The following is a 26,918-nucleotide window of genomic DNA, read 5'->3' as shown; positions in this document are numbered from 1 at the left end:
TGTAAGATGTTCATTTAGAAAAATAGACTCACCAATTTTCAGGCCTGGGTAGAAAGCATTAGTCACGACTAGTTTCTTTTTAGCAAGTAACGCATCCCTAGATGATCTTCTAGTAAATTGGGCTATAATAAGGGGCGTAGTATTTTTGTTTGTTTTCAAACGATGTGCAACATCAACTTCGTCCGGATCCAAAACAACATTTAGTTGGGCAGCAACCTGCATCACAATGTCTTTACAATTTTCATTCTGCATTAATGGAATTCCACTAATAATCAAATTTTTATTTCGAACATATTGCTCCATCTGATTAAGGTGGGTAGACAAATTTAATATTTCCCCATTTTTCTCAACAAGTTGTCGACTTAACCCCTCGCAGTTATGCTTAACGGTAGATAATTCACTTTTAAAGCTCTTCAACTCAGTTAAAATATTATCATAATTATCAGATACATGTTGAACGAAATTTCTGAGTTCAGTTACATCTTTTTTGAGTTGCGATATAGATTCATACAATGGTTTCACCAACCTTTTAATTTCTGCCAATAATTCAGACTTTATTGAGGACAATGTAGTAGCCCCCTCGGTGTCGTCCGCTTCACTAGCTTTAATAGTACGACGACATGCACAGCTTCCACATTTCCACGGTTGTTTCGAATTTAATTTTTTGCGGTATACTACTTCATTTGAACAATTCATTTGTACAATCAATTGAACATTCAAAGTAATATTTTTGTTTACACTCAAAACATTCCGCAAAATCCGATACAATTTTTTTGTTACACGATGCAAACGTCGACATCTCGTTAAACTTGTTTACGGCTCGAATATCGACAAGACCATCGACAAAAATCCACGAAAATCAAGTATTCACAGAAGTCGAATGAACTTAATATTTTCACCAACAGATTCCCGTCGACTTACACTATACATATGTCAAAAAACAACTCAAAAACAATGCAATAAGTAGAGAGTGTTTAAGAACATGTGTTCACTCACAAACTTGAATTGTAACTTGAAATAACTTGTTTTATCCATGTAATATAGGTATATCATCTGTAGAAACTGCATTTCTCATGAACATGCATCGTCTGTGAGATTTATCAAAGTTATAACATTTCCCTTCAAAATGTTTTATACAAACAACAGTTCATCGTCTTACAATTACCGTATTTTCTCGAATCTTATCCGCACCTCGCTTTTAAAAATGCATGGTGGTAAAAAGAATTGATTTGCAAATGTAATCTACACCAGATTGTAATCCGCATTTTATTTTAGAGCATATAAAATTTGTAAAACCGGTGCAGATTACATGAACCTTTTAAGTCTTAATTTACTGGAAAACAGAACCTCGTAAAGTATTCAATGGATTTTCGAGAAACTACTCTTGCAACCAGGAACGCAACAAATATTACACATTTTTTAATTAAAAACATAAACAATAGAAATTAGAAACAATACTAAAATAGAACTAAGGCAAAAACAACCAAAAAATAGGCGGTAACGAATGTAATTTTAAAATTTTTGTGCAAATATGTATTAGCTAAAAACACAATTTTGTTTTTAAAAAGTGAATACTGTGATGCAAAACAAAAATGAAAAAATTAAAGAAGACGCAGAAAATCTACAGAAGACAGCGATACGCCGAGATGAAGATACAAAATAATCAGATTTTAATTCCGCCATGTTGAAAAGGGTACCCAAAGGCAGATAATAAGATTTCGAATAAAGTTTAAGCGCCAAACAGACTTCCCAAAAATTTTGTTGAACTATACTGATTTCTCCTTTGTTGTGGATCAATACGATTATGTTCTTTTCCCAAAAATCACTCTACAATTTACAAACGGCGAGAATACCAGTTAAATCTCACAAAAAAAAGGAATATATTAAACACATATTCGATTTGGAATGACATTTATTGTGTCACCTCTGAGGATTAATTTCTCCCGTGCTCGTTTTACAAACGCGGTTTTGTGTGGCGTACGAAATGGCCTCGAATTTTTAGAAATACATTATGTACAACAGCATCATCAACTCTGTTATTAGCTTTTGATGAAGATAATAATAAAAATAAAACAATACAATAAAATCGATCTTAAAACACAAAAATCATCTTCTTCATCCGTATAAATTCTTTCAATCTTTTTTTCTTTTACATTTCAAACTTCTATACAATTTTCAACAAATATTATTTTAGCTTTGTTATTTTAATCGTAAATCAAACGCGTCATTTTTGATTCTTATTATTTTTTTTTATAAATAAATTTTTCTTTATTCAAATGGCAACCATCATTCTGTGACTCTAGGACTTATGCGCGTTCGATGATTGTGCTCCAAACTTTCAACTTCACACCAAGCAGTTCTAACTTCAAAAAACAACTAGAAAAAAAAATATTAATGACATTATGGTGAGTTGGTAAAATAATTCTTACTTGGTTTAACCATGCTTCATCAGCCAACAATTCATTAAGTATACAAGTAGTATCTTTTTGTGGATCAGAAATACGTTTATCAGCAACTCTTTTAGCACATTCTATATACATAAGATACTTTTGATGAGTTATCTTATTTAAAAGTTGAACCCTGTTTGCGCATATTCTACACATTAAAAAATCCTAAAAAAAAAGCAAAATAATACTTTTATAAACATCAATAAATGAAATAATACCTTTTCATTTACAGCTTGTGGATTTGGTTGGCATCCTTCAAGTGTGGTTGAGTTGTATGGTTGTCCATACAACAAAACCCTCACAGAAACCCCCAAAAAACCACATCCTGCGCAATTTTTCGATTGAGAATCCGCTACTCCCAACTCTTTTATCACATTATAACATGGCCACGTGCAAACTGAAACTTCTGTTGGCTTGGACCAATTTAGTAGAGAAGTTAACTTTTCGGTTTTTTTATTGGTTATATCATCGATTGTTTGCACATTTGACAAAAAGTAATCGTCTTTATAAAAAATAAAATTAGCGTTTTAAATTATTTTATTTTTAAAATTACCTTTTTCTTGGAAAATTTCTGTCAAAAAGTTACTATCCAGTGCCTGAGAAATTAAAGTTTGGATGTAAACCTCAAAATTATCTTGATAAACTTCATTTTCCTTCAGAACCGTCGAAACAAAGTTTTCGTCAACAAAGGTCATTTCCCTTCGAAGAAATTCTACAATTGTTTCCATTTGTCCTTGAGATTTATAACGAACTGGTACTGTTATGTATTGTTTTTTACTTTCCGGAGTCCAAGAGGTATACTATTATTAAAAAATAATAAATATTTGAAAAATATAAAATTAAAACAAAATTTGTTTAACCCTTTAACGCACAATGTTATGTAGTGTTTTGAACTAGGAATTCTTACACTGTGTGAATTATCAAAGTTCAAATCCTCTCATTCACAATCGCTCCCTATTCTTCAATAAACAGAGAAAATGATACGTGCAAATCCTATGATAGCGACAAGTAGTAACTAGTGAGTGCGCAATTCTTGTTGGCACGATGCGAATCAAGCGCCAAGCGTAAGGATTGTTCGTGCAAAAGCATAAAATGGCTAATAATGCGAAGTTCGGAATTAATTATTAAACACCAATGTAGATATAGACCTTTAGATTGCAGGCGCGATAATTATTTGCAAAGTCAAGAACGTTTTGTCTTCCAATTTGTCAACCAGAAAGAGAGAGGTGGAAAGTAAGGCACCTAACTGTAAGAGAAACTCATAACCCTGGTTCACAGAAGAACATCATCGCAACAAGAAATAGAGTCACCACGCGCATCCGCGTAGTCTGATTTATATGGAAGCTATTAAGGAGTCTCAGCAAGGAAGTGACTGACACAGCACAGCTAAATACCATCTAACTGCAGAAAATGGGCATATTTTAATAATAGACAACCCCGCACTATAGACAGCCAGACCCAATACCACATAACGACAAAGGATGTGGAAGAAAGGACGAGGAAAATCTAAATCGGAAAAGCGCAGAACCCAAACAACATCAGAAATGAACTCGTAAAACATAGAGGGAGACCGCTAGCTAATCAACTGAGAAAACTATTTAACAATATGCTCAGCACCAGGTAAGTGCCAACGGATTGGAAGCAGGGTACAAGTATTGTCCTGCACAAGAAGAGGAAACTAGATGACCCTAACAACTACCGATTTATTGAATCCCACCAAGATTTTCACAAAGCTTTCAGCTAACAATAACACCAAACAAGTGCCTATACGAGAGGAACAAGAAGGGTTCTGGAAGAACCGGAACCCATCGTTCGTCAAATCGTCGAAAAAGTACTGGAATTCAATAAACAGCATATCTTTGTTTCGTGGACCTCAAAAAAGCATTCGACAGAGTGAAGCTATTCTACCCAATATCATAGAAGAGCAATCAAACAACTAAACACAGATAACAAGACAAAACTAAAAACCCTGAACGGGGAAGGGCCAGAAATCAACACCAAAGCCGAAATCCTACAGGGTTACAGCCTCAGTCCACAACTGTTTAACATGCTAATGGACAGTATATGCAAGGGTCTATCTAGATGGAGTAAATGACGGATATACACTGGGATGAATAACAATAAAGATTGTGTGCTATGCAGACGATGCCATCATCAGCGCAGTGTCGGAGGATGAACTACAACGGCTTTTAAACGCATTCAACAAAGCTTGTGACGAGGTAAACATGGCGATAGCAATCAATAAAACGAAAAGAATGGTCATCTCAAATCTCGCATTAAATCATTAAGCAGCATCGCAAAACAAGTCGTAAAGGCAACAAGAATATCAGGTCCACTTTACAACCCAATATGGAGGAATATAATAGGGAGGCAAGCAAGGTTAGAATATAGAAGGCATGCATAAAGACCGTCCTTACGTATGCGGCCGAATCAAGAGATACATCGTCAGATGGGTTCGGCAGAGACGACGACAATGTAATGAAAATGTATCAAGAAGGTATCAGTCGTGCCAGGCAAAATGCACAAGAGATGGCAAAACATAAAAAAAGACCGATAGTATCCCAGGAGAAGCAGAACCAGCAATAACGAAGCGTCATAGCAAGTCATAAGACTTTCGATAAGAAGAAGTCAGAGGTATTGGTGCTTATGCTGTTTTTGACAACACTTTCATCTAAGTCTTTGATAAGCAACTATAAGTGTACCAAAAATCTAATTTTTAGACTCAATCAATTCCTTTCTCGTATTTTCAACTTGCATTCTCGTTGCGGACTGTTCCTTAGGGTGCAACAAATATAGAATTACTCTATTATTTGAAGGATTGTGTTCTATATATAACACGGAAGAACGTGCGCGTGAGTGTAATATGCCCAGATAACTTTTGAAGATAGTTTATTATGTCATCGACAGCAACTACGATGTTGGGCTTCTTCGTACTTTCCTCGGCCCATGCTTTATTACCTTTTTGTATATTTAGGACGTTCTTATTCTTTGCAGTTATAAGAATCGCTTTAAAGCTATTAAACGGTGTACTTTTTACCAATTCTCGCGTTGATGAGTACACGAGATAGATCGTTCGGTAGAATTCTGAATCGTTTTATATAAACTATTTTTGTAACCAAAGTGAATTATTTAGTGACATAGTGAATTCAAGACCAGGGAGCTCAGGATCGATCGTACGTAACAGATCTTTGACGTCGGCGTTGGCAAATGAGAAAGTGATTGATTATTGGTTCGACGAAGAAAGAGAGAATGATTCTGATTTAAAAGATGATTGTATTGTTGAAAGGGATCATGACATGGCCAGTGAACAAGATAAAAGTTTCTACACCAACTAATCAGATGACGATATCCCATTGGTGTCTTATATTAGTTGGTACTATCATAGGAAGTATGGAAAAGAAATGTTCCTCCCAAAAATATAAAGACTAGGAATTATAATTTTGTATCCAATACACCTGGTCCTAGAGAAGACGTAAAAAAATTCCTTGGCGCCAATAGACGCTTGGTATGAACACTGATAATATATTAGATTTGATTGTGATGTACACTAACATATGAAAAGCATAAAAATATATACAAAATTATTTGTGCAGATGGCGCCAGTAGTCCTATACTCTCGTTCTTGCTTTAACATCGTTAACATCTGCAGGTTAGAACGTGGCAACTAAAACGGTCGGCATACTTGCAACAGGCAATGCGAAAAAGCAAACAAGTAACAAAGATAGTGATTTAAGCGGTGATATTAGTGAATCATGTGGTGATAGTGTAGTAAACAAAGATTACGCATCACTTGATCTAGATGCAGACTCAACACATTTTGTGGTAAGTGTTTTTTTAATTTATGTTATGGCATGTCATATTCTAACATTAGATTCTTTTTTAACGTGTTAAGGAGACTTGTCACATTGTTACGCTACATCTTTAAGAAGAATCCGCTACAAGTTCATCGATAGTAAGTAATATTCCAGTCAAAGTATATCGAAGCCATATAAAATGTAGATGGAGGCACAGAAACACTGATATGTATGTGAGAATGAAAAGAAAGATATGTGCAATTTATGGCAAGAGTCTTGTAGATGCAAAAAAAAATGTAGAACTCTCTTGGAAGGATGTCATGAAATAGTTAATATTCTAGAACGAAAGTTTTGTCTCTTTAGCGAGCATCGGATGCTGTAAGGAATCTCATTACAGCACCCATTTGAGTACTGTAATAGCTTTCATTATCATCGCGAATTACAAAAAGACTTTTACGTCCTATTGACAAACAACTATCCTTTTGATGGTCGCTAAGTACTACGCAAAAGTCAACTTTTAATAGCAGTTTTCGGAAAAAATATTTAGTAAATTCAGGGACCTAGAATCCTATGACTTGCAGAATAGTTACCTCTTTGGGTGTATTCAGTTATCACCTAAGAAACGTTCCTACCGTAAAAAACAACCTAGACAAGAACCTAGCAGATACTTCAATGTATTCAAAATATTTCGTGAGCGTTGGTGAGAAACACATCAGGTTTTGTAAAACCGAGAACGTTCATAGTCTTCAATCCTATCGTGGCAGGATCAATAGACTCGTCAGCAAGAAAGTTCAGGAAGCTCAACCTGCAGGTAAAGACAAAAGAGGCAAGCACCACATTCGATTAAATCAGTTAAATGAAGACCAAAAACAATCAGTTCGAACAGATCATATTCGAATAATATCAAAGTCACTACAGTAAGATTGGCAATCTTGAGAGGAGCTGTTTAAACTGTGATATGACTATCGCTAGACTTTACAAAGAGTTTCACATTCTATGGTGTCAAGAGTAAAGTTGGTTGAATTGTTTTAAAATGCATTGGGTAAAACTAAATTAGCATAAAAGCTTGTTGGCAACAAATTTTGAATTCATTCCATTGTTTTACATCTAGCTAAAGTATTTAAACTAAGTCATTAAACCATGGATAGTCTAGGTGTTCCAGAAAAAGTAGAAATGATTTTTATTTACTGAGAAAGTGGCAGAAAAGCTGCTAATAGCACAGCTTTGTATCGAGGGAGTTTTCCTGATCGAACGTCTTCGACAAGTACCTTTTAGAGAGTTGTGAAAACAACAAGAAAAAGAACTTTGCGGGAAACTGTAAGTACGGAAGGAGGAAATTACGTTATTAGCTAGCGTTCAGGTAAACCCTCAAGTTAGCACTCGACAACTTGTAATTGACCCGGGAATATCGAAGGCCAGCATTTTAAAAATATTAAACAATAGACACAAGAACGAGTGCGGTTGGACGTCAATTTCTCTTTCAGAAACGTTGTCACGTCAGATTTTTCTTTGGTAACGTGCTATTTTCGGATGTGTCTACTTTTACAAACCACGGACTAATCAATAGACATAACATGTACTAATGGAGCGTTGAAAATCCAATATGGTTACGTAAAGTAGAACATCAGCGCAGCGCTGTTGGTCGGTTAATGTTTTGTGTAGCATAATCGGTGATACATTGATCGGTCCATACTTTATTGAAAATGTACTGAATAAAGAGAAGTAAATGCCTTATCAACGTTACTAGAAGATTCAAGTTTGGAACAAAGATAAAATAACTTCGAAATGAGTTTACTTTTATCCATAGATTCAGATTTTGCAATCAAAAATGGGCCATTTAAAAAACTGGTCGTGACCTTCTAATTCCTTCTAAATAAAGCCAAGGTGAAAAATATTGATGTCATATTCTTTTTTCCTTCGTATAGGACAAGATTTATTTGGATATTTTCATGTTAAATGAACCGTTTTTGAGATATTCGCTTATCTCAAGTTGAATGGTCCTTATGTATGGAAACGGTCGGTTATCTTCTAAATTAAGATAGCAAACAAAAAATGTTAAGATACAAAAGTTATAGAGTTTTTGTAAAATCTATTACAATAAAGACAAATTAAGTAGGCAGGGTCAGTCAAAAAGTTATGACGAAACATAGTTACGTTTTCTTTAATAGAACATCCTGTATATTATTCCATATTTAACCGTTTTAGAGATGTTGAACTTTGAAAATCACTCTTGTAAAATACACAAAAATAATTTAGACAGTTATGTTCACAGTTCATCAAGTTATCTTTGAAAGTTTCTCATCTCCATAGCAACGCAATGACATAACACATGTCAAGAATACAAAAATAGTTTGAATAATTTGTGCTCAAAAATAAATTACGGAACTAATTAGGTAAATTCGTAAATTTTTAAAAGCTCGGTATCTGGGAAACGGTTAAGTTTAGGTTTATGATGTGCAAATGAATTTTATTTAGAATTTCGAGATAAACCGACATATGGAGCAATATACAGGAATAACATAACTTTTTGACTGACCCTGTATACTTAATTTGTATGTATTGTAATAGATTTTAAAAAACACTAACATTTCTTAACATTTTTCGCTAGCTATCTTACTTTAGGGGATAACCCACCGTTTTCCATACATATAAGCGACCCTGTATATAGAAAAAATACGTCCACAGATTCCACTAGAACGTACCGCAATGTCTACAAATAAATCCGCAACATCTAAATACGCATATTCTATTCATCTCAAGTGTATCCAGGAAGAGATTTCTTTGTCTAAGTTTTGATGATGTGAGAGATCGGACTAAAAGAAGAAAGATTGATAAATTGGCATCTCTCTAAAAAATTCTTTCAAGATTTCAGGAAAATATGCAAAAATCATATGTAATAGGATAATACACTATTACATAATGAGCAAACCTGCTCGATCTGGACTATAATTTTTGTTGCTTTGTGATGCTCAAAATGTTATGATTTTCAAAAGCAAATAGCAGGAGCCCCAGATTTTTGAAAAACAACATATATATCCCTAATAGCACTCCATTTATAACGACATATTTCAACGTATTCTCTTCTATTGCTCAAAAACATTTTAAGAACTTTTCACAACAATTATCTTAGTAAAAAAAAAAGAATGTTCGCCACGCAAACTCGTTTATGTTGTTGTTGTCTCAGAGTACAGTTAAAATTTAGAGATACATTTTTAAAGATGGTCGCAAAATCGCAGCACCTCTAATCTACAACTGAACAGTAACTTTACCCTTTGGATCGACTTTTAATAACCTAGGACAAGTATAACAAGCAGAAGAGGCAACCAACCTAAACACATTTTGAATCAACACATGCGAGGAATCACAACACTTTTTTCTACTTGACCAGTAAAATTAACCCAAATTAATAGAATTAAAAATAAAAATATTAAAAATTTTATTCTGCATGATGAAAATATCTATAATGGTTTCAAATCACCAACTTCTTTCTATGAAAAATCAACCCAAATACTTAAAAATAAAGCAGTTTCTTTTATCATCCGTTTTTCTATCATTCGTCTTTTCAATGGTCGTCTTCTTAAAATACAAAATGAACACAATTCACACTAATACAATCTTCCTCTCTTTTTATATGGTGATGTCTTAACACCTCCCATAAAATTATCATACAACATTACCTATGAGGTTTGGTTTCAATTTGAATATTTCAAGTTTTTCGTTATTATAATAGATAATAGTGTTACAAAACCTTTCCTCTTTGATAAATACCTATCTTGGTTTTAAAACCAAATTCGATTTCTTCAGGTCAGAAATTTACAATAATTACAAAAATTTGTGCGTTAAAAAGTCAAAAATAATTTTTAAAAATCTTACAGTTGAAATATTTCTATATAATGTATATCCATTCTGTTCAAAAGGTTCATATTTTTGCAACAAAGTTTTTCCATCAACTCTCCAAATAGCTGGCCACTCTTGAATCAATTCATTTTGAATAACCACAAATTCACCAATCTGTCAGAGAAAAATAAGCAACTTTTAATGAAATCATCAAAATCATTTAAAAAATATAAATATCTTATAATCTAGCAATTCGGATACATACATCAAGTATTCAATAAAACAAAAAAAATTATTAGGGCTCACTTTTACCATTCTCCTAATAAACTATCTATGAGGAAGTATTTGTTTTAAGCGCTCTCGTTGGTTAAAATATGGATTTATCTATCAGATAATTTTTGTCAAGAGGTGGTAAAGATGAACCTAAATTACACGATATATACGGTCGAGGTTAAGAATTAAATTTCTCAATTGAATTCGAAGATTGATGTACACTTCATTTTATTGAACACATTTACCCAAATTGTAAACTAACCTGACATTTTTCCTTCAATTTGTTAAACTATAACCAATAAATTTAACACGAATAACCATCAAACTTTTTCTTTAAACTATTTACGTACAAATTTACCTTAAAAAATCCATCTTCTTCGCTCGGCGATTTCGTTCCTGATAGGATGTGATCTGATCTTTGTTCTTTCCGTTTCCGCCGCGCGTTCAAGTCATCTTCCGTACTTTGAGCTTGTGGAACAACTAATTTGAAACCTTTTTTACGACCTAAAAACCAATAAATATATGTTATCAAAAATATATAATATACAATATTCTTTAAGAAAATATTCTGTACTATCAAAATTTGTTTAAGTGATATTTATGGTCATTCAAATTAAGAAATTAAGGTAGCCTTAAGACCATGATTTAGAAGGTAATAATGACGGATTAAGTATGCAGTTAAAAGACAGGTACGCAGTTTTATAAACATTGCGGAACAATGCGGTTCCGATTTCTCTTGGAACTAAACGTTTTTGAAGATGCAGTTTTTCAAATTTGTAGTGTTCATTTTATTGTAACGTTTAACACTAGATAAGAACATCCTTATTCATTAGTTTAGGTAACTTATTATAAGATAAAGAAGGAATTAAAACTTGTTGCACTTCCTGCAGAGTTACAGGTGTCTTCAAAGCACTGCTATTTTTATGCCAATGGATTAGCCATGATAGTAGGAACCGCTAAACTAAAAAATCGCAAAGGAATTGCTTAGAACGAAATCATATGTTATTAGAAAGAAAAATGTGCAAATGGGTTGGTATCTAATGAGATCTATAAAATAATTTTACGACATTATAAATCTTTGGATAAGGAGTATAAGGAGGATAAGCATAAGGAATAGGTGGAGATCGACATCGCCGGTACTTACAGGTACATAGGAGGTACATACAAATACCCAATGAAGGAAAAAGAAAATAAATTTGATATAAAATGAAAAAAAGGTCAGATCGATTACACACACTCTGCATTATCAATCGAATCTTTAGATCATCATGTTCTTGGGGAAAAACTTATGGAAAAGATGCCTTTGGAATTATTTTGTTTATATTTCGATGATGAAATGTTAAATTTAATTATTAACTTTTGTGTAAAACACGCACACGAGAATAATCGACTAAACTTTCGTTTAGACAAAAAACAATTATTAAATTTTTTAGGTATTGTTTTACTTTGTGGATATCACACATTACCAATCAGTCCTATGTATTGGTCTAATAAAGAAGACAAAGGGGTCGAAATTGTCAAAAAAACCATGAGTCGTAATACATTTCAGAACATAAAACGAAACCTTTTATCAGATAACAGTCTATTAGATCCATCTGATAAATTTGCAAAAACACGACCATTTCTTCATCTTCTTCTTCTTTAGTCATAATTTATCTATTGATGAACAAATTGTTCCATATTTTGGGCGCCATTCGTGTAAAATGTTTATCAAGGGGGAAACTGGTAAGATTCGGTTTCAAAGTTTGGTGTTTGTGTTCATCCGACGGATATTTATTTCACTTTGAACCTTACGCTGGAGCCGAAAAGGAAACTGGAAAATCAAAATTCGACTTGGGTGGTCGAGTAGTTATGCAATTACTCTTTGTAGTAAAAAATCCTCAAGGTAATCGGATATTTTTTGACAATGCCCTTTTATCGTTTGATTTGTTTCCTGCATTGAAAAATAAAGGTTTTTTGCTACCGGTAGTATAGGCGATAACCGAACGAAAAATTGTCCGTTAGAAAACCTAAAATGTATTTCAAAGAAAGAACGGGGATTTTTATATACAGCTTACTAGTTCAAAAATTTCTGTAGTACGATGGACTCCGTTGTCACTGTAATTAGTAATCGTTTGAATGTAGAGCCAATACAATCAGTTAAGAGGATTAGTTAAGAGAAAGAAAAAAAGAAAACACTAGTTAAATCAACCTTATGCGATATCAGAATACAATAAATTCATGGGTGTTGTAGATTTACACGATAATGGAACAGCCAACTACAAAACGAGGGTATTAGGAAAGAAGTGTTGGTGGCCACTATTTATTAATTCATTTGATAGTGTCATTGCACATTTTTATATAGATAACTTAGAATTACAAACTATTATTTTGTGGTAGCCACACTAAAAATTGATTTTGATTTGATTTATTTGTTTACTATTGTAGTTGTTATTGTGCTTGTTTTACCATTTTGTTCGGTTTGGTTATATTGTGTTCAGATATATATGCGCGTTTTAATGGCATATGGCTATAATTTAATTAATTATAAATTTTTGCTTCTACGTTTTTGATTCTATTTCTTTAGCTCTACAACTCTTTTCCAAAGTATGTATTATATAGTAGTATTAGGATTTTGAGGTAGCAACAACTGTCCTGTGTATATGACGAGGCAAATTACGCTGTGCTATCAGAATATGCGAGGATTGCGAACTAACACAAACAAATTTCTACTAAATGTTTTGAATCCCAATTTTTCGTGGTTAAATGCGGGAGTCTTCGACGTGGAATTTATGGATCAAAGATATAATATCTTCAGGGCGGATCGTTGTGAAGCGGGGACGTACGTGAACGTGGAGTTCTTATTGGTATTAAAACTAAATATCAGGCGGCTATTATCCCTTTGCGGACTGAGCTTTAAATTCAAGCAATTACGGCAAGGATTGGTGGCATTGAGGTAATAATTGTTGTATCATATATCAAACCATCTAGTAACGTAGAAGTGTATTAGGAATTTATAAATTTAATGACTAACTTATTCATAACGTACGAAGCAAACTTTATATTTCTGGGTGATTTTAATTTACCATTAGTTACAAACGTTAACTTTGACTTTTATTCAGTTAATAATGTTAAATACAACAGCTTTGGCGATTTTATTAACTTTTGCAATTGTAAATCAATGAATGATATTCCCAATGTGAACCGAAAGACATTAGACTTAGTAATAACTAATATAAATTTGTGTATACATAAATGTAGTCACCCTCTTATAGAAGAGGATTTATTAACACCTAAATGTGTCCGCGATTTTCAAAACGCAAATTTTTTAAACATTTATCATGCTCTCGGTGCTGTTGACTTTTCGATTTTGAATCTGTGTTTGGATATGAATGATGCTTTAAATGTTTTTTATTCTATCTTGAACGGCATAACTGATAGCCATACTCCGACAAAAAGACTCTGTTTCAAAAAGTATCCAATTTGGTTTAGTTACGATATTATTAACAATATTAAGCTTAAACATTTTCACAGCAAATTGAAAAGCACATCTGTGTATTTAAATAAGTTTAAAGAATTAAGAGCGAAACTAAAGCTTGACATCGATGAACTACACGCTAAAAGTGGAGGAAAATATTAAATACGAACCAAATGCTTTCTGGAACTTTATTTCAAACAAAAAAAGGAAACTAAATGAATCAACATATTTTGAACGGAATGGTGTAAGACTTTCTTCGGGTGAAAGCGTAAGTCTGGCATTTGCTGAATATTTTAACTCAGTTTTTGATAATGTTTCCAGCTACATGCTTAGTGATTATGATAAAATTCATGAGAAAAGCTCGCTTGAATTGTTTATGCTTGATCCTATCTCAAACAATGAAATTTTGGAGGCAATTGGGAAATTAAAGCACAAGAAAGCGCAAGGTCCAGATGATATCCCACCATATTTGTTAAAAAAGTGTTGTAGCGTGATACTAGATGGCGTTAGGTGTATAAATAATTAGAAGAAAACCAGTTTGTAAATGGTGCGAGTAAGAACAAGTCGCTAGATGACCTCGGTGTGGTGCGAGTCTTTCGTAGTCGTTCCATTAAAAAGAAAACCGAATTATTATGTTTTCCTTAAATATTGTCTGTAACCGATAATACGAAACATCTAACGTTGAACCTAAATTAATATAAGATTAAAAAAAAAACTGTGACGTGAGTTTTTGGTTAGCCCCTCAACGACCGTTACAGTGTAAAGAATATTTTGTTCTACCTCTTCATAATTTTCAATTTGGCTATCAGAACAAGTACCTTCCCTTCACACTGGAAGTTGGCAAGGGTGACGCCCATTCACAAATCAGGTTCTATAAGTGAGATAACCAATTATAGACCAATATCAGTTATATCTTGCTTTGCAAAGGTTTTTGAGTACATTGTTTATAATAGAATATTCAATCGTGTCAAAAAATCTTTACACATTGTTGTAATTTGTACCTTTTTTATGCACATTTTTCCTTTTTTTTTATTTGTATGTAAATTAGTTTTTCTATTTGTCAAGAATCATATTAATCAGAGGTTTTTGTTTTGTTTTCGTTGTTGCTGACAACAAGCGCGTCACTATCAATAAGTTTTATGTAAGAGCGTTATTTCAGTTGTGTCGTACCTTTACCAATAAATAATTCGTTACAACAAAAAACAGAAATTGTTATTCGTTACGAAGAAGTGATAACCAGCGCTATAACATACGTTATATTACTCAACACACATTAACCAACATGGTTTTATTCCTCACCGATCTGTAAAAACTAACTTAACCATTTTAAATGAGTATGTAAATTCTGAATTAGATAGAAGAGGTCATAGATGTAGTATATACACTTTGCAAAGGCATTCAACGAAGAAGAACCATGATGTGCTATTAAATAAGTTGGATTCCCACGGATTTGCTAAATCAACTTTGTACTTTTTTGTGTCTTATTTAAGGAAGAGGCACTTCTATGTTACTTTTAAGCATAATGAGTCGCAGAGATTTAAAATAGAATCTGGTGTTCCACAGGGAAGTAACCTAGGACAAGAAGGGTCAACAATCCCGGGATTTCGGGATGAGAATTCTCTATTCCGGGTAATCCCGGGATTTTTGGACTACATATGTAATTATAAATAAAAGGTGTGCAAGGTATTTCTAAAATTTCAGCTTATTCTAACCATAATAAAAGAAATTTCAACCAAAAAAAATCAACCATAGACAGCACAATTTTTAAAGTTTTAAACAACCAATTGTTTTATCTCCTAAACGAGATTTAAATTTTGTGTTGAAGAGAAGCACCGTTCCGATTCCACACTTGTTGGTGGAATAGTTTTCAAACATTCAAAAGCGAATTGAAGATTTTTATCCATACTACCGCCATTAGTGAATATATCAATTTCCTGGATCAACGTATTGAAGAGTGCATTCTTAGTTAACTGGACAGGTGGCTTGATTGTCTTTGTTTTGACATTTTCAAACATATTTTGTTCTTCTATCTCATTTATCATAAATTGTAAAGCTATATCTGCTTTTCCTAGTGCAATACACCGCTAACATAAGGCTTTTACAGTCAGCTTTGATATTTAAATATGTACGGAATCCCGGGATTTAAATCCCGGGATTGCAGTCCCTAATTATCATATTGATAATGTTACATTGAAAAACATTGTAAGAAAGAATTTAATTTAATGAGCACGTTAAAGTCACAACTGCATCAGCTTTAAGACTTTTGGGTTTTATTATTAGAAATGCTCCCTCTTTTCTTAATATTGACACTTTAAATTACGGTTCTATATGGTGTAAGATCTGTGAGAGGTTTACCAGGTTTTGGTACCATTATTATTTCAGCAACTTTCCATATAAAGTCGATTCCACTTAATTGGGACACGTCCCTATAAAGTGAAGTACGCATAAATTAATGTTTCGATTTCGTTCTTTGAAATTTGTCCCAAATAAGCGGCTGTCCCGATTAACCGGTGTCCCAATTATGCGGAATCGACTGTAAAAGCAGCATTACTTATGTGTAATAGTTTTGTAATCGCCCGTTTTGGTAGATGTTTCAATGTTTCTCCATTAATCAGGTCATAGCCTACTGATTTCTTTATATTTAGTTTTTGTATTTCATAATACAGTTCTTTCATTCTTACACATGGTACATTACTCTGTTGGTCACTTTGAATTATTCTAGGAACACTATTTAGCATAGTTGTTGTTGAGCAAACAACTTAACTTTTTCTTGATTGCTCTTAGCGCAATTTCCGTTACTATCAAAACTACTTGAAAAATTACTATTAAAAAGACTAAAATCTGTCATAGAAGAAGAACCCCTAATACCATAGACCAAGTGCATAGAATAACGAATACTATCGAAATAGCAATGGAAGAAAATGAAGTCTGCTCCGCCGTATTTTTGGATGTTGCACAAGCTTTCGACAAAGTCTGGTTACATGGTTTAAATTACAAACTAGACCAAATACAATGACCGCGTCGGTGCTCCATTGGAGCCATTGCTGTATTGCGGAAGAACCGTGGTCACAGGCAATTGGTACATTAGTCTACCATTGGCAAACTTGTTGCTAGATAAACAAACACACCTAATGGCACCTTGAGGAAGAACCGCAAAAGAAATCCCCGCGAATTGAAGTCCGGCAAAAACATTGGAAAAAAGAATCGAAAGGGAAAAAGTTCCCTGGGTTCTTTCCTGGAGAGATTAGCAATAACGAATTTTATTGCTCAAAACATATGTACTACAACATTTATTTCGAATTTCGAACGAAGAATTTGGATAAAACATTACCTTATTTAACTTTATCAGATTTTAATTTCTAAAATTCTGTCATATCAAAGCAAACCTTACCTCAAACATTTAATGTACTAGTACCATAATCATAGGATAAAAGTATCTTACCTCGTTTCTTTTTAACGGGTACATCATCGTCAACATCTTCTTTAGCCATCGGCGTCCAAGCTGGATCAGAATCAGAATCGGCAAAGTCTCCAGGCTCATCAAACTCATCATCTCTCGCTATTAATTGTTTAATTGTACACTTATCTTTAGCAGCTCGTTTACACGTTTCTCTTCGCGGAGTCACTGTAGGTTTTATTTTCAACTCTCTATTCTCTTTAATTTTCGTTCTATCTTTATACTCTTTATTTTTCTTTTTATCAGCCGGACCACCAACTTTCGGCGGTCTTCCTTTTCTCGGTCGATCTTTAATCGGTTCTTGTTTGAATGAAGTTGCTAATTTCCGATTAAAGTAATCATCTTCAGAACTAAAACCATCATCAGAACTGTCAAAAGTATTTTTATTTCTTTCTTTTGGTAATGGAAAATAACGAGGATCATCTTGTGGATCACCTTGGGATATTGGTCTTGGATAATATTGGTTGGGCATTTGTTGATGTTGAGATAAATGTATATTTTGAATGTTTTGTATATTATGGTTACTTTGAATAGGTGTAATTATTCCGTTAGTATCTTTTGGGAGTTCGTTAATATTCGTTAATTTTCGCCATGATGATTGTTTTCGATTATTTCTTGATGTTGGAGGAGGTGAACTTTCTTTTTCACCTTGCAAAAATTTTAAATAACTATTCATAAAACCAGCAGTATGTGATTTTGGTTCTGAAGCTTTCATTCCGTAGTTATTTCTATCTGAAGTCAGTTCGACTTCAGATAAAAAATTTAATTCTTCCTCGATATTAGGAACAATAACCTTCGATTGATCCTCTTGCTGTTGTTGCTGTTGCTGTGTAAACGAACCATTTCCATTATTATTAGAATTAGTATTCAGATGAGATTGTTCACCATAGTTTGTTATAGAATCTACGGAAGATGGATATTCATTTGTATGATGATGTGGTAAATGAAAAGTGGGAAAATAAGGAATAGGAGGAGGTGGTCCATGAACCATTATTCCTTGATGTTGGTGTTGATGAATCGGTTGAGAAGCAAATAATTTTGGTTGGTTCCATCGTTCGAATTCGAAGTAAGTCCCGTTTTGTTGTTGATTACTCCCTGACGTGTGAGCTGGAGGTGGAATTGGGTTAGGATAATAATTTTCCATGGACGATGAACTTGATTCCGGTTTATTATCGCCGCTTTTTCTTCTACGATTGTTGTGATGTTTATCTTCTTGTTTGATATCAGATGATGCGATACAATTTTGTTGAAGATTTTTAACAATACTCATTGGATCACCTCGACAACTCGATAAATCAGTCATCGTAACTTGATTATTACTCGATGAATCATAATATTGTTGCCTATCCATATTCAAAAGATTTCTATTTTGCAAATTAGGTATTTCCATATTTGCGTAGTTCGCTTGAGGCGGAAATTTTCTTCTTTCGTCCCAACAGTTTTGATTGTTCCCTTGAAATCGTTCGTTGTTTTTCGTAATAACCGAAGAATAAACAATATTTCCACTTTGTGAGCTAGACGGACCAGTTTGTTGATGATTAGTTCTTGAAACGGAAGCATCCAAAGGTGGTGTAACTTGATTTGACTGTTGAGGTGATGAAATACTACTTAATGGACTGTTGTAAAGTGGATATCCAGAGCTAGGTGAATGAGAATGACTCATTGGAGATGGTTGAGAATGTAACGGACTCGGTTTTCGATTCGTATCCGCACCATTTTCATTTCCATAATGGCGATAAGTACCAAAATTTCTTTTATTACCAGCCCAATTATTAGGAGAAGATTGATTCTGTTCTTGAGGCTCATTGCGACTACGATCGCCGGATCCCAATTCGGGATAAATCTTCGTTTGGGCTTTCGTTTGAATTTGAGATTGGACCGAACTTTTCTCAACCGTTACACGATTTACCGTAGTATTTCTTACCGATGGTGATGTAACAATACAAGTTTGTGGTAGATTCACAGCACTGGGGCTTCTCGGACGCGGTCCGCACTTATTCACATGTTGCGGAACAAAATGCGCGTTAAAATTCTCATAACCTCCGCCCGTTTTTGCACCACCCGTTTCATGCGGTAATATCCCAAACGGTCCGCTTTGTTGCCAAGCTGCAGCATTTTGATCAAAAAATCCTTGATGATACTCCCCATCAGAATTTTGCTTGGGATTCGCAACGTTAGCTGTCGATTGCGATTGAGCTAACGCTTGTCGATGTTGATTAACGTAGTGTGAGGGAGGTTTTGCAGCTCCACCAGGGTGAAAGAGTGGGCTGAAGACTTCGTAGCCAACCGGAGGAGGCGAAAGAAAACCCGCGGGAAGTATTTGAGTTGCTGATGTTGTAGAGGTAGGTGCGGTTGAACCCGCTGGTAAATGATGAAGGTCACCAGTTGTGGTCGGGGCTTGAACCGCCGCCAACCGGTTGTATGGGTATGTAGACCATGGTCCCACTGGATCCATATCTATGGTATAGTGTTATGGAACATCAACCAAGACGCCATGCAGCTTTGACATCTGTGAAATTATATTACAAATTAATATAGATAAAGTAAAAAAATAAAAACTTTTATTTTTTAGGATTAATTAATTCTTTTTGTAATCATTATTTCAAAATGTATATAAAGTGTATCAAAACGAACTTAATTAATATCAAGGTTCCCTAAATAAATCTCTAATTAACTCAATTCAGTGACTTCAAATTACTGAATTGATATGCCTTTATAATGCATATCAAAAATTATAATGCAATGCACAAACAATGAAAATTACATGTGCTCTGTAAAGACCATCAAATATGTTGGTCCTAGATGTATTCTATAATCTTTTCAAATAAATTAATGAATTTGATAAAACGCGGTTAAAATTAAATCTTTACGTGAGTTATCATCTGATCATTCTGCACACATTATTGAGGTGATAAAAACACCCCATGTGATCAACGTTAAAACAGCAAAAATTAAATGAAGACTTTGAAAAAATTAACCTAAATTTTCTCCTCGGATATTTAACCCTTTAAGGACCAAGGTCGGATATACAGGGAGTTTTAAGTGAAACTCCCAGGCCAAGTATGTTTTCATTGCACAAAAATAAAAGTGGCGCTTCAAAAGAAACTTTCGCTTCAACACAAACTTTTTATGAGGTACTTACATGTGATAGAACATCGAAAACTGTACAATTTTCCTTATTAACATTGATTTCAAAACTAAAAATATTTAATTCTTTAAGTTTATGGCTGGGATTTAGGGATAACTTCACACTAGCGTCTTCATTTGGGAAAAAACGCTCATACAAGGACGCCTTGTTGCAATGTGGCTTCACTACTATTATTGAAGGAAATCTACAAAAACCTGAATGCGTTTTATGTAATAAAGTTCTCACAGCGGAAAGTTTGAAACCTAGCAAATTAAAGGAACATTTTGAGAGAATTCACAGGCAGCATATAAAAATGCTGAAATTATCACGTTTGGATTCTACAAGAAATTTACAAAAAACAAGCGACTTATACATTAAAGTTTCATACCATATTGCACATCGCATTGCTGTTAATAAAAAAACACCATAGGAGATCTTATAAAACCTTGCATAGTGGATGCAGTAAAGTTTGTTGTGAGCGAACAATATGTTGCTAAAATTAATCAAATATTTCTCTCCACCAGCACAATTCAAAGTCGTATTGAAGAAATGAATTAGCCTAATCTGAACTAAAAGCATGTCCCATGTTTGCAGTTGGACGAGTCAACTAACGTGTCTTCGTGTTAAAGAATATTTGTTTTCTAAATCGCTTCCAACCACTACGCGCGGTGAAGATGTAATTCTCACTCTAAAACAATTTATTGAGGAAAATGATCTGAAGTGGTCATCATGTGTTCGTTCTGGTTTTCAAGCATTCGTGAAACAAGTTGCCCCACAACGCATAACTTATCACTGCATGATACAACGATATGCCTTGGCTGTTAACACGCTACCTTCAAATTTCGTGACCGTGTTTAATGATTTAGTGAAAATTTGCAATCATATTCCGAGCGGTGTTATGTCATGAAGTTTGTTACGAAATTTGATGCACTAGTGTTCGATACCGAAGTACGTTGGCTGTCAAGGGGATATGTTTTAAACAGAGTATTTAAGATGCGCGAAGAAATAGCTTTGTTTTTTGAAAATCGTAAAACAGAAAAGAAGGCATTTATCTCTATGTTGGCGTATTTGACTGACTTTTTTAGTGAAATTAACACATTATATCTCTCATTACAAGAAAATATGAGCAATATTCTGATGAGCGCAAGACAAGATTGCTGTTTTTTTGCGAAAACTAGAACTTTACAAACGTAGCGTTCAAGTTAATAACATATCACTTGTCTTGAAACATTAACCGCATACAACGAATAAATATGCTATTTCACTAATTCCATAGTTCAGAGGGTAGGAAAAAATTACGATGACTTTATTTTAATCAAAAATCATTGATTTTTTTTTAAATCAAAGTATTTTACGTATCTTTTATTTTTTAACCTTGGTTTTGATCTTTTCAAGTAAGTACGGACGCATCATTCAGGGTCACTTAATAAGGAAGAAAAAATAAAGTGTTTTGGAAGTCTTTGTATGTAACGTAAACATATCAGTTGATGGTTGGTCTAATGTACTTACGTAATGACTCCATACTGTGTGTCACAATAACTACTGAACGTGGAAACGCATTCTTGTATGAAACAATAGATACATCTGGTAAGCCCGATACAAGCGATTACTTAACAAAAATTGCTTATGGATTAATTTCATCTTGTAAAGCGAAATTTAATTGTAATGTAACGTCATATGTGACGGATATACTACGAATATGACAAGTATGACAAGACATAGATCAGAAGCTTAACTTTAGTGGTTCTGTTATTACTTATAGATGCTCAGCTTACTTTTTAAATTTGCTTTGCAAAGATCTTGAAGTAACTATAGTCAAAAAGCATGTGATTCAAATTGGAAATATGGGAAAAACTGTCAAAAGTATGTGAAGAAAATAAAAACGAAATTGATCCTACAAAATATACCAATTAATATACCAATATACCAAAAAGTATCTAATATTGATTTTAACCAATCTGCAGAAGATTACTTAAATATCTTAAAGCTAATATCCCGGGGACTTGATAAATTGCAAAAAAGGTGCTTTTCTATATGATGCTGTAGAAGTGTGGAAGAAATTAGGAAGTTCATTTGACGAAAAATTGGAATTATCACTGTCTCAAATACAAGTTTATCAGAATTTTTACAAACAGGTATTTAATTGTATTTATTTTAGATGTAACTAAAACGAAATATAAATTGCCGATGGAAGAGCAAGACGAAGCTATGAACACTTTTAGGGATACGTACGGTAATACTGGCTTACTACCACTAATAGTTAAGCTAGAGGCGGCGAAAATGGAACCATTTTCTGCAAGGAAGTTATATCCATTGCTACTGCTTCGCAATGGTGGATTTCACAAAAGAACGTTCCTGAATGAACCATTTTTATGTATTGTTTGTTCTTCAGCTTCAATGTGTTTGTGTTCGCAACATTTGGGCTCGTCCGCTCCAATGTGTTGTACACAAATGAGTTGAAAAAGCCAGAAAATTGGTATTTTTATATGAACTTTATAATTCCTGAGTAACGTTTTCTTTTTGTTTTTATTTATATATTGTGGACTTCCAAGGTTAATTCACTGACATTGACCAAATTGAAATATGATGGCTACGTTCAAAAAGTGAAAAATCTAAAAACAGCGACTAAAAAAGAAAGTAACGATATCAGGTTTTTAAGACAATATGACATTATTGAAGTAAACGGTATCACAAGATTAATACATCCTGTCACAGACCAAGACAGCATAATGAATTCATAAAGAAATGAATTCACGATGTCATGCGGACTTGATTCACTTTCAATCACAACCTGATGAAGACTTCAAATTTATAATGATGTACCAGGACCATTTAACAAAGTTTGTTGTGCTAATACCACTGAAATCAAAGACTGCGAATGAAGTGTGTAATAATATCATTGATATTTTTACTTTGTTTGGCACTGCTTGTATTTTACAGTCAAACAATGGTAGAGAATTTGTTAATAACATTATTGCCAGCTTGATTAATATATGGCCGAACTTCAAAATGGTGCACGGCAAACCGCGACATAGTCAGAGTCAAGGTAGCGTTGAAAGAGCCAACCAGGACCTAATATGATAACCACCTGGATGCGAGGCCACAAAACATCAAAATGGAGTGAGGCAATGTTCGGTTGCCCCTCGAGACATGGCTTATCTAGTTCAAAACTACCTACTCAGGTATTGGCAAATTTAGAAACAGAAGAGGATCTTCAATGCGCAATTGATTAAATTCAACAAAAACAAGAAAACGAAATTGAATGTAACGGAAATGGAAATCCTGATGAAAATGAAACAAACCAAAATTTATCAAGTTGTGAAAAACTCGTGGACGATAGTGATTATCTCCTCACTGGACAAGTCTACTGGTGACATTAAAAGACAGAGAAATGAAGCTTTCCACTGTCTAGAACAGCAAGGTAAACCGATGAAATAAACCTCAGATCAGATTCATCCACTAGTAGAAGAAGGAACATCAGTTCCAATTCCTGTCTATGATGTTGACCGCGGAAGAGGAGATGCTCGATCTATCCTTGGCGTGGTACTGGAGGTTGTCAATGATGGATTTTATCGAATTGGAACAAGAAATGGAATTGTAAAGCAGCTTTTCTCAATGTAATTTTTCCAAACTAAAATAAAAGATCTCTCTCTCTCCTCCTTTCTCTCTCTCCCTGCCCATAGCACAGTATAACCAGAAATGACACTGACGTCGATTCGTTTGATGTTGGTGGCACCTCGTTTTGTGACCTCGATTTTTAAAATCCGCCATCTTATCACGAGTTACCAAAAGCACAGAATCAAGGTCCGCTGAGTAAACATACTGTATAAGGTTATCCAACTTCCTATGAACGCTGTTGATATGAACGTATCCGTCTTTAGAGACGTGCGATTCTAGTTCTAGGTATAGTGTTACTTTTAGTGATAGTACTAATGTAAAACTAGAACTAGAATCATTCAGGTTTAGCCGTTTTTAGAGACGTGTAGCTAAACCCAAATGATTTTAGTTCTAGGTCTAGTGTTAATTATAGTTTAATTGTTATTAAGCGCTAGTAGAACTAGAATCATTTGAGTTTAGCCGTCTTAAGAGACGTGAACCAGAAGTGACACTAGCGGTATCCCGCCAAATCTTTACCACCAATAGCAAAATACCTTGGTAACTCGCTATAATATGGCGTCAGATTTAGCGGGATACTGCCACTGTCACTTCTGGTTATTCTGTGCCCATAGTATTAAATTGTTCAGAGTTCAATAATATTTTTTCAGTTCTCAATTCAGTAAATGTCCTACAAGTATTATCCCAGAAAATGAAGTTCCTATGGATAAAACAATAGATGTGAGGATTGTTGCAACTTAACAATCACTTGGAAATGGACAAGGATTTTTTAAATGCTTTTGCAACAGTAAATACAAATCCATGAGGTGCATGTGTAAGAAAAAAGATGTGCTTTGCAACTCAAAGTGTCACAAATCTTTGCCTTGCTGTAATAAATGATAAACATTTCTATCTGTATGTATTATAAAGGTTTTGCATTTTTATTAGTTTTTGATCAACTTTTCTATCTCTTTATGTATTAATAAAGGTTTTGTCTTTTTATGTGTTTTTTATTAGCTAAATAATAGACCCTTTCCTGGTAAAAAGACAACTTTTACTCAAGACAGTGTGAGTATATTTTCCCTAAGTATAGTAGATGTTGATCAAAATTCAACACTTTTCGCTTTTAATCAACTTTTACTGAAAAGACCAGTAAGAGTCGACTTTACCTAGGCAGAATCAACTTTTACTGCAGAATCAAAAGAAATATAAAAAGATTACTTGATTTAAATCATTGATTAATATCGTGTTTTAAATCGGGCGAACCCTAATAGTTCTTTGATTAATTTGTTGAACTAATATTTCCCAGGCCATCAAGCTTCATCCTGGATACTGAGATTCTTTTCTACAGATGAAAAAATCTTCAAAGATGAAGATGTTGCAGGTAAAGTTGGAATTTCACAATTGTATCCTAGCTATGTTTTGGACAAAGATGTAGAGTGAATATTTTATTTTAGCTGACAGGGTTTTAAGAATTCTAATTCCATTTGGGAATACATATAAATGTGAGAGTGGCTTTTCAACTTTGGTTTCTATCAAAATAAAATCTAGGAATTGGCTAAGTGAAGAGCATGACTTATGATGATTTATCAGACAGTAAACCAAACAAAAAAATCTTGTTAGGAAGAAGCAACATTAACCATCTCATTAATTATTATTCAAAATTCAACTGTATGGTATTTGTATGGTAATGATGGTGAACCTACCTGGTTTATCAAGCAAGTAAATAAAACCCAGTTGTTATATTCTGTGTTTTTATCTGACTTGTCATAACAAAAATAAGCCAGCCTGTTGCAGGCTGGATTAAGCCTGTGGGCCATAGTTTGGATGCCTGTGTATTATATGCAACAATAAATGAAAACAATTGGTTGATACACTCTGTATACTGTTGTTATACTTTTGCTACACAATGTAACTTTTTCTTTTTTTGTACTTTATTTCTCTCAAGATTTTTAATAATTTCCTTCCTCTTAAAACATTTAAATCATAATACTTTTCAAAAATGTTAATAACATTTCTGTTTATAGATTTTACAGAAACAAATTCAAGATAAATTTAAAAATTTGATTGAAATATTGCAGAAAATTATTTAAAATCATTGAAAATTAGTATTACTTTACATGATTTTACATTGAACCCCGCTTAATGAGTTGATATTTGTTAAAACCCACCTTATTAAACAATTTTTAAACTTTTTAAGCAGTTTTACATCCCTGAATTTTTGCTTGATTTTGTATTAAACCTCACAAATATTTTCATCACTCATATCTAAAAACTAAACAATATAACATAACAATCAAAATTATTTGTTTCATTTGAGCTTATACTTACAATTTTTACCAAAAATCCTTAAAAACTTGGTTTCAATACAAAGCTCCAGTAACAAACACATTGAGTAAAAAGTACATTTTTTGGTCACTTTTCAGTTTATTTTAAGTGTTGTTTTCGGTCCACCTTATCTTCTAGGATGGTAACATGAAAATTTTGTCCATTTCCAATTGAAATTTGCCAAATATGTCTTCATAACACAATAACTTTGAACAAAAAACCTATCAATGGCAACTGTTTGAGTAATGTGAGGTTTTAAGTTTTAACGACACAGTAAAAGTATATTTCTCGTCAAGAATCGATTCAATTCTTATTTCGCGTGTATTTCGAACGGGAAACCGCGAAAATCCATCGTTTTTGCAAATCTGTCTCTCGGATTAACAAACTTTAGCCGCCATTTTAGCCATTTTCGAGTCGACATAACAATTCAATGCCATCTACTAACGGGTAGGCACACTAAACGTTAAAAATATTAAAATAAATTTAAAAAAAACTTTATTTATTATGAAATGATATATTTTCAATTATTTACTCCTATTTGTTGTAATATAAATCATATTTAATTTAAAATAATTAATTTAAAAAGAAATAAATGAATGAGGTG

The 26,918-nt window shown here is 33.5% G+C and overlaps 1 protein-coding gene and 1 long non-coding RNA gene across 4 annotated transcripts; one reads left to right on the top strand and one right to left on the bottom strand.

The window, feature by feature from the left end:
• Window positions 1-1,894: 1,894 nt before the first annotated feature.
• On the bottom strand, window positions 1,895-26,744 carry LOC111418023 (uncharacterized). Of its 3 annotated transcripts, XM_023050458.2 has the most exons (10): window positions 26,318-26,744; window positions 26,158-26,261; window positions 17,251-19,774; window positions 10,710-10,855; window positions 10,614-10,640; window positions 10,115-10,252; window positions 3,001-3,247; window positions 2,666-2,949; window positions 2,430-2,612; window positions 1,895-2,376 (listed from the first exon to the last, which is right to left on the bottom strand). In XM_023050458.2, the coding sequence occupies exons 3-10, from the start codon at window positions 19,718-19,720 to the stop codon at window positions 2,287-2,289; spliced, it is 3,585 nt and encodes a 1,194-aa protein (XP_022906226.2). In that variant the 5' UTR covers window positions 19,721-19,774; window positions 26,158-26,261; window positions 26,318-26,744; the 3' UTR covers window positions 1,895-2,286. The 3 variants fall into 3 exon arrangements, with proteins under 3 accessions (XP_022906226.2, XP_022906225.2, XP_022906227.2); XM_023050457.2 differs by lacking the exon at window positions 26,158-26,261; XM_023050459.2 differs by lacking the exons at window positions 10,614-10,640; window positions 26,158-26,261.
• LOC139432229 (uncharacterized) lies at window positions 21,523-24,294 on the top strand. Its single transcript, XR_011642093.1, has 3 exons — window positions 21,523-22,490; window positions 22,551-23,275; window positions 23,333-24,294. It is a non-coding gene; the product is annotated as an uncharacterized lncRNA (long non-coding RNA).
• Window positions 26,745-26,918: the final 174 nt, after the last annotated feature.

Source organism: Onthophagus taurus, chromosome 11 (assembly GCF_036711975.1).
Source record: "Onthophagus taurus isolate NC chromosome 11, IU_Otau_3.0, whole genome shotgun sequence".
Lineage (NCBI taxonomy): Eukaryota > Metazoa > Arthropoda > Insecta > Coleoptera > Scarabaeidae > Onthophagus > Onthophagus taurus.
Note: the sequence above shows the minus strand (reverse complement) of the source record. Positions and strands in the feature narration are given on the sequence as shown.